At 39.6% G+C, this 11085-nt stretch overlaps 2 protein-coding genes across 2 annotated transcripts; one reads left to right on the plus strand and one right to left on the minus strand.

Moving 5' to 3' along the window:
* Positions 1-1456: 1456 nt before the first annotated feature.
* aifm4 (apoptosis inducing factor mitochondria associated 4) lies at positions 1457-6819 on the plus strand (the record flags this gene model as incomplete). Its single annotated transcript, XM_079225336.1, has 18 exons — positions 1457-1545; positions 1653-1762; positions 1862-1971; positions 2513-2557; positions 2663-2744; positions 2919-3031; positions 3151-3237; positions 3315-3406; positions 3577-3707; positions 3879-3994; positions 4090-4161; positions 4458-4521; positions 4628-4704; positions 4952-5069; positions 5202-5300; positions 5404-5479; positions 5565-5669; positions 6376-6819. The coding sequence occupies 18 exons, from the start codon at positions 1457-1459 to the stop codon at positions 6404-6406; spliced, it is 1617 nt and encodes a 538-aa protein (XP_079081462.1). The 3' UTR covers positions 6407-6819.
* Positions 6820-7462: 643 nt separating this feature from the next.
* Positions 7463-10654, minus strand: LOC306742810 (arsenite methyltransferase; the record flags this gene model as incomplete). The annotated part of the gene is made up of 10 exons (XM_079225243.1): positions 7463-7875; positions 8097-8219; positions 8487-8629; positions 8703-8834; positions 8939-9020; positions 9118-9187; positions 9307-9443; positions 9523-9673; positions 10103-10236; positions 10619-10654. 10 exons carry the CDS (start codon positions 10652-10654, stop codon positions 7798-7800), a joined length of 1086 nt encoding a protein of 361 aa, XP_079081369.1. The 3' UTR covers positions 7463-7797.
* Between the last annotated feature and the right edge of the window lie 431 nt (positions 10655-11085).

Here is an 11085-nt window from a genome sequence, read left to right on the forward strand (position 1 = left end):
AGTACGAATAGCACGTGAAGGCAACATGGATGACGTATTTTTGTAGGCCAACCTTGACGAAAATCTAATATTTCCATCGGATTTTGGATTATTGCAGAAAATTAACACAAACACATGTTTATGATACTCACATGTTTTGTTAAGCAAAATAATCTTCACAAATGCACACAACGGTTGTGAATTTTGAAGCGTGAATACAATGGTCGGAAGTAAAAAGCTATGACTTTAGGCTATAAAGGAATTAAACCGAGTACACAACGAGGCGGTCTCGTCCACTAACGAGGCATAGATGGATTTAGCACTCATTCTTGCACCACTCTTTCACGATCAACCGTGGATTTATGTAGTCAGTGGATTTATAGTAGTTTATTGCACATGTAATTAGAAAAATATGGATTACATGGTACGTTGATTAAGCACACCATCTATTATACATTAATATTGTTCAATTTTATAACTGTAGCTTGAGACCTAATGAATATTTGACTTTCACTGTTTCATTCATCGTAAGTGGCCGGGGTCTGACCATGGACATGAAGGACTGCTCTAATATTTGGGGACACAGCGCCACCATGCAATAGAAGTTCATTCTAACAGCAGCCTGCCTCTCATGTCGTATTGTCAGCAGGTGTAATTGAATGGATATATGATGGTGAAGATACAAATGGAGACTTTTGAGGGCAATTATTGTTGAATGGGTGAATGACTGGTATACACGTTTTCAAGAAAAAAAATTAAATAACGTATTGTTTGAGAGAAAATAAGGCATATAGCTTCTGTATATGGAATGTTTCCATGTCAATAGTGAAATGAATCGTCCACACATTATTACTTTTCCTGTCTCTTCTTGTCTAGGTCCAAGACAAGAAGAGACAGGAAAAGTAAGGACACCAAAATAGCACATTATTCCAAGACTAATCACTGCTCAATAATTTATGAATGGTGTGTCGAATACGGCTGGTTGTGGGAGGAGCGTGGAGCACGTGATTCAGACTAGCTGTCACGCGGACACCGGCGGTTCTCCTGCGCTCGCTCCTGAACGACGCACGCTTGTTTCTTTCGCCCCGTAGGACCCGTTTGTAACAGTAGATGCGTCATTTTCTGTCTGATTTCGGCAGAAGAGAACAGGTGAGCGCAGCTAGCTCCATGGAGCGTTCACGTTTCCGGGTTTAATGTCTGACATATGAGGTGAGGCTGCTGTTAAAAGGGAACAACTGGTTCTGATAATTAGCGCTACTGACCCAAGATGCTCATCCTGTCAGACTGGCGTTACTCTCATTAATGATCTACCAGAGCACGTTTACAGCAGACATGCAGCCCTTACTGGGATTAAAAGTAGAGTAGCTTTTACTGTGTGTAAGGAATAGATGCATTTCGAAACAAGCACAACGATCACAAAACATAGGCTTTCAAGAAGTGTAAAATATATATTGTGGCTCATCATGTTATAGCAGGCATGAATCAGTGCCAAGAACCAGGTCAAGGTGAGGAGCAGGAGGAGGTGACTGGGATGGTATGTCAGGAGGGGGACCTGAAAGATGGACAGTAAGTCGCAATTGGAAAAAGATTACATTTTTGGCCAGTATCAGTGAAGTGCAAAACTTTCATGACCTCCGGGAGCTTCTTCTTCACTATTTCTCTTCTTTCCAAAGAATGAAGGAAGTGACCGTGGGGGACCAGAAGGTGTTGCTTGTTCGCGCTCAGGCTCAGTACAGTGCTGTTGGAAGCCAGTGTTCTCATTACAACGCTCCTCTTGTCAAAGGTAACCCTTCTATCTCTATATGTACCCATATCTTAAGTAATAACTTCATTCAATGTTTTGCACACAGAAGTATTAACTGCATGTTCTCTAATAAACCAGGAGTATTGGTTGGGGACAGAGTGAGATGTCCCTGGCATGGTGCTTGCTTTAATGTCAGAACTGGAGACATCGAAGAGTACCCAGGTCTGGACTGTCTGCCTAGTTACAAGGTAACACATGTTGGTAGAAATCAACATTAAATAGCAATTTAAAAGCTCATGAATCAATCCAGGAAAGAGGTTACTCCCAGTCTTGTTGTAACATTATTTCCATGTAATTGGTATAAAAAGTACCACATTGTGCAAACTATGCACCATACAAACTACACTTGAGTGCTATCTTTTTAAAAAGTGATTTCGTAAGAAGTTGCAAAATCACGCCTACGGATGAGAGATCGCATTAAATGTCCTGATGCCAACTAGTCCTTTTTTCCAAACAGAGGCATATTCTCTCAGCTTTTACAACACATGTTATGCCTTCTGTCATTATATATGCACATTTAGATTAAACTTCATGTTGAGCACATGGTTTTTAACCAACATTTTGCAAGAAAAGTGCATATTTTGAGGTATCCCGGCTTCACTCTTTCAAAACGTTACCCTTTTTGTTGTAGAATAGATGACGTTGTCAACATTCCACCTGCTGCAGACAAATGACTGTGCTTTTAGTGTACACTTTTGGAAAAAAATCATATTTTTTTATATTTCACAGGTAAAAGTCGAGGATGGTAAGGTGTATGTTTCCGTCCACAAAAATGTAAGTGATGGCCAGTTAAATAGATGCAAAATGATCACCATGTTTACTTTAATTTTGTATTAAAATACGCTATTTTAAACTGTCCCTTGTTTGTTTATCCCTCAGTCTCTGAAGTTGACGAAGCGTGTGAAGGAGATGTGCAGCAGGGGGCCAGACGTCAAACACACTGTTCTGCTGATAGGAGGAGGTAAGGACTAGATGTAATACATGATACTTTAATAATAAATACGCTCTTCTGGGGCTCACAAATCCCTGCTAGTAGGCTTGAAAAAAAGAGACTTGTGCTCAAGTACATTTGGTTGTCTAGTGTGGCTATAAGCTCTGAAAAATTACACGTTGAATATGACTTTTGGCATTTCAGGCCCTGCCTCACTCGTTTGTGCTGAAACACTGCGGCAAAACTGCTACCAAGGTCGAATCATCATAGTAACCAAAGACACCCTGCCTTCCTATGACAAGCCCAAACTGAGTAAGGTGAGAACTCAATCAGGGAGGAAAGGGAACCTGTATTCATCCTGCACGGTTTGACTTTTTGAGTCGGTAGATTCTTCTGTCTGTGTCGACAACCTGTATTTAAACGTTTCCCCTTTCAGGCTTTGGATCTGGACAGCAGCCTCCTTCTCCTCCGACCGAGTGACTTCTATCAGCAGCACGGGGTGGAGGTGTGGACACAGAAGGAGGTGAGAGGCAAAACGGACAATGAGCAATGTCTTGAGGAGAACTAGTCCTCTTCTAAGAAGTGTGTCTTGTGCTGCAGGTGGTGTCGGTGAACCCGGCTGATAAGGCGGTGAAGTTGAGTGACGGCTCTTTGCAGCGTTACGACCAGCTTCTTATCTCAACTGGCTGCAGGTGGGAGTCATCATCCCTTTCCACAAACAATGGGACATTTTGTTGAATGTTTAGTCACACTCGGGTGTCATAAGACTTATTTAGCACAAAAAAGACAATGGACCCATTCATGAACGAATGTCCATGTGACAACAGCAAGGATTACAGCAAACTCCTCCTTTTGTTCACAGAGCGCGACCACTCAACTGTCCTGGTCGGGACCTGCAGGGAGTGAAGTTGCTGCAGAGATATGAAGACGCCAAAGAGATTCACAACTCCGGTCTGGGCCAGAAAGCTGTTGTGATCGGATCCTCCTTCATAGGTCACCAGGTTCAGTTTCTAGACAATACAGCAGAATGAAACTAGTGCGTCTTTGCGTTAGTGTTTGATTACCGCTTGTAGAGATTTGACTGTGCAAGATTAGGCTGCTTCACAACCCACGTAGTCACACCAACATTGCAGACCGCTGAAGTGTTTTTCATCAACACAATAGGGATGGAAGTGGCTTCCTACTTATCAAACAAAGCTGCCAGTGTGGCCGTGGTTGGCACGTCCAGATTCCCGTATGAGCGATCACTGGGGCCAGAGATCGGCAAAATGAGTATGCAGGTAAGAAGCAATGACGACGGTAGACTGTCACTGTTATCGCTGAATGTGACTTCATCAAATGGAACAAAGTTTAAAACACATTTTCTTCATTTAAGATGTTGGAGGAACAGAATGTAAAGTTTTACATGAATGACAGAGTCACTGAGATCCAAGGGGAGATTGGCAAGGTGACTCTTCTTTTACTCCATTAGCATTGACTATCTTTCATTGTAGGGAACGCACAGGTGTAAATAATAACATTAACAGTGGCTCTGTTAAGTGTCCCAGGAAGCCGTGACAGCATGCACAATACCAGGACCCTGAAACCGAAGCGGTTCAAAGGAATCCAGCCGTCATCAATATTACTATTTACACCTGCGTTTTTCCTCCTGTGACATGTAAAAAAACAAACATTGTCACTGAAACAGGAATGGTGCTGCTTCAAACCTATTGTTTACCCATATATTCTATATATTCCTTCCAGGTGAAGGGGGTGGTGCTGAAGAGTGGTTTAGTCCTGGAGGCTGACGTGGTGATCGTTGGAATTGGTAATTTTGTCATTTATATTGCACAAATCAAGTTTGGGACCATTTAAAAAAAAAAAAAAAAAAATGAAGTTCTGCAGAAATCAAACGCAAAGATCTTTGTTTTTAGGTGTGATCCCCAATTCAGACTTCTTGGCAGGAAGCGAATTGGAAGTGGATTCAAAGAAAGCTGTGATTGTTGACAAGGTAGCGCGCTAATGAACAAAGCCTTCATCACTGTGATATTGACATAACTAATGAAGGATGAACATGGCTTTACAGCTTTACATGTTCTGACTGGTTTTTAGTCAAACATCAATATTGTGACTTTCCTGAATCTCGCAGCTATGCTGTGTCCAGGTGACTGAAACAAATATAGCGTAATACATTTACAGTGTCTCTGTGAGCCTAATGTTAAGGCTCCTGCTGTTAATGCCTTTATCTTTTCTGACAGTTCATGAGGACCAATGTACCAGATATTTTTAGTGCTGGAGATGTTACCTCTTTCCCTCTAACCATTCGAGGAGACCAAAGGGTCAACGTGGGTCACTGGCAAATGTCACAGGCTCAAGGTAACTGATGGATTCACAGAGCTAGTTGCATGTTTTGATGCATGTTGCATGAGGCTGAGTTCTTTTTAGATATTTTTGAATCCTGAATTTGGTCATATTATTCATGTCATGTCTTGTTTCTTTAACCCCCAGGAAGAGTAGCTGCCTTAAACATGCTTAAGAAACCAACCAGATGTGAGTCGGTTCCTTTTTTCTGGACTGTGTTACTTGGGAAGAGTATCCGATACACAGGTAGAGTATTTACTGGGAAAGTATTACCCTTGTATTATGATATTTAAACTCATAAAACCCCTTTATACTGGTCTCATTTCCCCTTTTCATTCCCTCATTCTAGGCTATGGGGAAGGATACACAGAAATCATATTCAAAGGCAAAGTGGAAGAAAGGAAGTTCCTGGCGTTTTACATCAAGTGAGCAGCTGTGAAATAACTCCTGATGCAGCTGAATATGAATGTATGCTTTGTGCTGAATGTTTTTCATCTTCCCTTTTAACAGAGATGAGGTAGTGGTTGCGGGAGCCAGCCTGATGTTCGACCCCGCTGTGGCTCGTCTTGCAGAGCTGATGGCAACTGGCCAGATTATAACAAAGACACAGGCTCAGTGAGTGTAATACTAGACTTGTGTGTTTTATATAATGTTTGCACATTAAATACATGGAATTATGATAGATTCTGCAGGTGCGTTATGCCATCATGGAGGTAATGACTTTCTTGTTGTTTATTTTGGCCACTAGGGGGCAGCGGAAACAAGCTTTAAGTTTTAAATTGGTGAGCAATATTTGCTCACAGGGAGAACCTGTGAGCAAATATTGCTTATTTACTCATCCAGTGGATATGGAGAAACATAATCATTCATTTGGAGTTATGTACGTTTCCAGTATTCACTCTTTAAGCTCTGTTTTACTCTCCACAAAATATCTGTCTCTTTAGCTGCTAAATGCTGCAATATGTTCACTATGTAAAACCAAAATGAGCTGAGCTCTCTTTAGTGCTTAAATTGATACGTCTCTGTGGGTCGTTAGGTAGAAGGGACCTTTTACTTTACTTTAATAAATTTTGAGCCACTATTAATATGAAAAACATTTATTACCGCAGCTAACTGTTATACTATAACTCAGTTGGTACAGACATGACAGACACTTGTGGGAAGCCTGGGTAACTTCCAAGTCATGTAAACGCTACACACGGCTATAAATTATCACATTACTTTATGTTTAATAGCATCATATCTCAAATCCCAGGGTGAGGCTCATAGCCAGGACACTACTCTTTTCTAAATATGTGTTTTCTCACATCCTCCTGTTCAGAGCTGATGACCTGAGCTGGCTGCAGATGTGACCAGTGACGAAGGATGGCGCCTTTCTCTTTCTTGTTCCTCTCTTGTTGAAACTACAGCTCTACTAAATGGGTCATCCAACTGTCTGTGAATATTAGCCATCTAACCTATAAATATATACTTCTTTTTTTAACTTGAAACACTTAAGACTTCATAAACACTCAACTGAATAGTATGTTGTAGTATAGTTATGTAATACTAATAATTAAGTAATAGTATTTTTCATCTGAAAACACACAAACCACTACAACTAACTTTTTTTAAATCTAAAAAAAGTTCAGTTAAGATGCTGCAAATGCATTGAAATCCTTTATTTTCAAAACGTGTCAATACCTCTGTTTACTGGAATCAATCATAGATGTGTATAGCAGAGATGTTATTGTTTTGTCTTTATCATAAAACTGGAAATTGAAATCCAAATAAATAGAAATGAAAACACATTGTGTAATCTTACCTTTTAATTGACCTTATGCTGAATGCTTTGTGGTGCATAACTTAAGCTCAGGCATGAAACAAATCTGATTGTCCATATCATACTTAATGTTGCCATGGTGTGTTTTCTGTCTGTCGTGGGTTTTTCCTTCCATTGTTTGCTACACTGATATAAATAATGACTTATCAGTAGATACATTTTTCTTCTGTTTTAGATTTTTACAGTTGCTTCCGAGATCATGCCACAACAAAACAATCTTAATCTTCTGGTGTGGTTGGAATATTTTTGTTAAAAAAAATCAGTTTATTAGGTCTTTGTAGTTTTACTTCCACTTTTGTTGTTCATTGCTGTTTTGAGTCTGTGTGCCAGGCAAGAAGGGAAGTCCACTCTAGTCTTTGCTTGCTTACGTCACTGGCTGCAAATAGTTAAACCTGCCAGAATCTCAGTCTCAGGGTTGTCTAAACTGAATGCTCAGCCATATAATCGTATAAACCTTGTTTGTATGTGTCTTTTCTCTCCACTCTTACACTGACATGATTTATCCGATGTGTCGTCCAGTCTTGTATGAAAAAAAACCCCAATCAAAACTTCTGGTTATAAAAAGAACTAACTCTTTTATGGTGCACAATGATAGTTTAATCAAGAAAATCACAAAAACCTTTTCTTGTTTATTTACTTGGACGTTTCTCAAGTAGGTTGAAGCAACAAATGTTAAAACGATTACTACAAAATGCTATTTTAATATTTGGAAACTTAGGTATATCACAAATATCTATTATACAGCATTATCTTTCACATTTACAGTATAACAAGATCTAGGTGACAATAAGCACACACCAGGATTATTCACTAATGTTATGAATTTAAAAAAATCAACTAATCAAACTCTAAAAAAGAGTGTACTGATCCCATTTCAGTTCTACTAAATCTGCAAAACAATCTTAAGATTCAGCTCCGTCTTTATTTGCTTATTTTGGAGCTTTGTCTCACTGAGGATCCCAGTTTGTCAGCCAGCAGAAATGGGTTGAGGTGGCAGGACTGAGGAGGAAATTAAGAAGATTCATGGTTACTTTCACACAAGACAGAAGCTAATTGCTGCTACAAATAGTGCTTCTCTTTGTAAAACTAAAATAAAATCTTGAGGCAACGTTCTTGCATGCAAAACATGGGTTTAACTGTACTTAATTTCTAAATGCAGTCAGTATTTGTTTTTCAAAATGAAAGCATTTCAGCTCAGGTAAACCCAAAACATCAGCTACCTGTGGTGTTGACCCTGAGTCGGCCTCCGGTTGATCCGATACCTGGATTTCGAAATCCGGGGAGAAACGAGATCTCTGGAGGATTGCTGCCATCTCTCCATTCACTGCCACTGCCACGTCTTTCTGCATAGAACAAAAGAAAACATGGATATAATCTTTCCAACAACATAATGGATTAGATTTGTATATATATATATATATATATATATATATATATATATATATATATATATATATATACTACTACTATACTATACTATACTACTATAACTACTACTTTTTTATATTACTGGATCAATAAGCCACAGGTTAGTAAATAACCTCTGTAAATGTTGATAAACTATTTAATATTGGCCTGATTAGCCTTCTCTGGCTGGCATTTTATTATACCTTGAAACAGTGGGAGGAATCAAAGTCGAGCTGATCTGGGAAATCTGCCACAGTTCCTTGATAAGTCACGGTCACCTTAGACACGAATGGACTTTTGGGCAGCTTAAAGAGCCGGTAAGTGCCCGAAGCATAGCTGACATCACCTGGGGAAAAAACAAACTGGCTCAATTGTAGAGTGAAAATGATCTTTTCATGTCAATGCTGTCTTCTTGTTACCTGCTTTTGCTTTGAGCTCACTGTTGTAGATTACAATGTGGCTGGCTGAAACGAGATGTGGACCGCTGAAACCTACGCTGTGTGCCAACGAAATGAGATCTTGCCAAAACAGAGAACCACCCATTCCTTCACCTGGGCCAGAAAGCAAAGATCACACAGAGGATATTGTCCGTCAGCGGTGCAGGGATTCTGCTCTTTCACAATGACTTTTACATGATAATGTAGTGTTATTTTACCCCACAGGACTGGATCTTCCTTCATGTGATCAGGAACGACTTTGCTGGCATACATGTCGCTAAAGTACAGCTCACCTCCCTCCTGTGTGAAATGAGTGATGAGAACTATAAACAGAGAGTTCCCTCTACACCTTTCATTAAACACATTAACGCAGCTGGTAGAAGTTCTTCAGACTAACCTTCAGGATGTTGTAAGCTTGCTGTAGCACTGCTTTTTTATCAGGACACAAACAGACCACACAGTTGGATCTGGATACATTAGAGGCAAAAACAGTTTTGTTTATCAACTAATCAAAGCTTTCTTTTTGTAACCGACCAGAAAGTCCATTGACTGATCATGTAGAATCACATCCATGTTTTAAACCTACAACACAACATCCACTGAGTCACTCTGTATGCCAGCTTCACTGAGCTTCTCCATGTACCCCTGGACAAAGGTGATGTTGGGCTTCTCATAGTTAAACTTCTTCTGATGATACTCGATGTACTGACGAGATGCTGTGATCTAAAGAAATGCGAGTTGATTAGTAGAACGCACAGAATCTAGAGTGTCAAACATTGTGTGTACATGTATGCGTCATCACCAGCTCCTCCGTCATATCGACCCCCGTCACATGTCCGCTCGGCCCAACAAGTTTACTGAAGGCATAACAGTCCCTGCCAGAGCCGCTGCCGAGGTCCAGGATTCTGCAGCCTTCAAGCTTTGCTGGGAAGGGAAGGCCACAGCCGAAGAATCTGGAGAAAAGAATTGTTAACGACTACATTGTACAACAACAACATCACTCTAAAATGGTGAGAAATACAGAGAGATAGCTATATGCTCTCAAGAACAACAGCAGAATAATAACCAGAACAGAAGCTAGTTCCTCTGCTGGATTACATTTGTATTCACTAAATTAAAGTTAATCAGTTACACATTTAAGTAATAGACAATACAGCAGGATGTTAAAAATGTTTTTAGCAGTATGTGTATGCGTTCTGATGTGTTTACAGATAAATTCAATAAGTAATTTGACAGTGAAACTGCCACATGATCATGTATGAATTGTTTCCTGACCTGTCGCTGGCTGCGTGCACGTGTTTGATTTGTACGAGCCTTGTCTCTGATTTGTGCTTTTATCGTTGCTGAGTAATCAAATAGTACGACAAGATTGCACCGCTTACCTTTTTGTTACCTCTGGGTGTACCAGGCTCAGTGCATCCCTGACACTTCTTGGCATTGGGCGGCAAGGCAAACTGCAGGAGGCAGCACTTGTTTGCAGATCACAAGAGGACTCCAGTCGGCTGCCATAGTACTTCTGCACACAAAATAGTTTATATATGGTTAACAACTGTCTGCATGCTTTCACATTTTACTACATAAAGTCTCACACGGAAACTAGTGTTACAAAAATCACATCCTCATTGCATGCCTTCAACAGTAGAGTCCCTACCTTTGAAAGAGATTACGTATAAAATAAGGTCCATGAATGATGACCAAATAAGAAAATGCTTTTCCTCTTCTTCATCGTCTGCATTTGTTTGTTTGATTTTATTGGAAAAAACGTTAGTAGTTTCAACTTCAGGAAAATATTTAGTAGTGCATCAATTAAACACAGCTATGCACTATTATGTAATGCCAAACCTGCTATTGTAGAAAAACGGAACTTTGCACTCAAGACAAATCTGAAGTGGGCCTACCTTCACATTTTCATGCACGTCGTCACACGACTCCATTGTGTCGGACAACGTTACAAAAACATACAAAACGTGTCTCAGTTTATGGGGAAAGCAATCGTTTTGTGTCGTATAAAAATATAAAGCTTGGTTTATACTCGTCTATGCCCATAGACTGACATGTTACTTGTGTAAAGACCTCCCCCCTCTCCAATGATCTTTCCGGCCAATATATTTTTCACAATAAAAGCATAAAGCATTAAAACTTCTACAATAAAAATAGACAACACAAAAACACAGAGGCTAAATGATAATGATAATAATAATAATAATAATAATAATAATAATAATAGTAATGAAAGATATCTGGGGGGAGCAATACATATTTATTCTATGTATTGCTGTGATCATTGTAAAAGTCTAAAACAAAACTATCACTTTAGTTATTGCTTTTCAAACCAATTGCACAGTTCATCTTTCCTTGTAACACT

Source organism: Taurulus bubalis, assembly GCF_910589615.1.
Source record: "Taurulus bubalis genome assembly, chromosome: 10".
NCBI classification, from domain to species: domain Eukaryota; kingdom Metazoa; phylum Chordata; class Actinopteri; order Perciformes; family Cottidae; genus Taurulus; species Taurulus bubalis.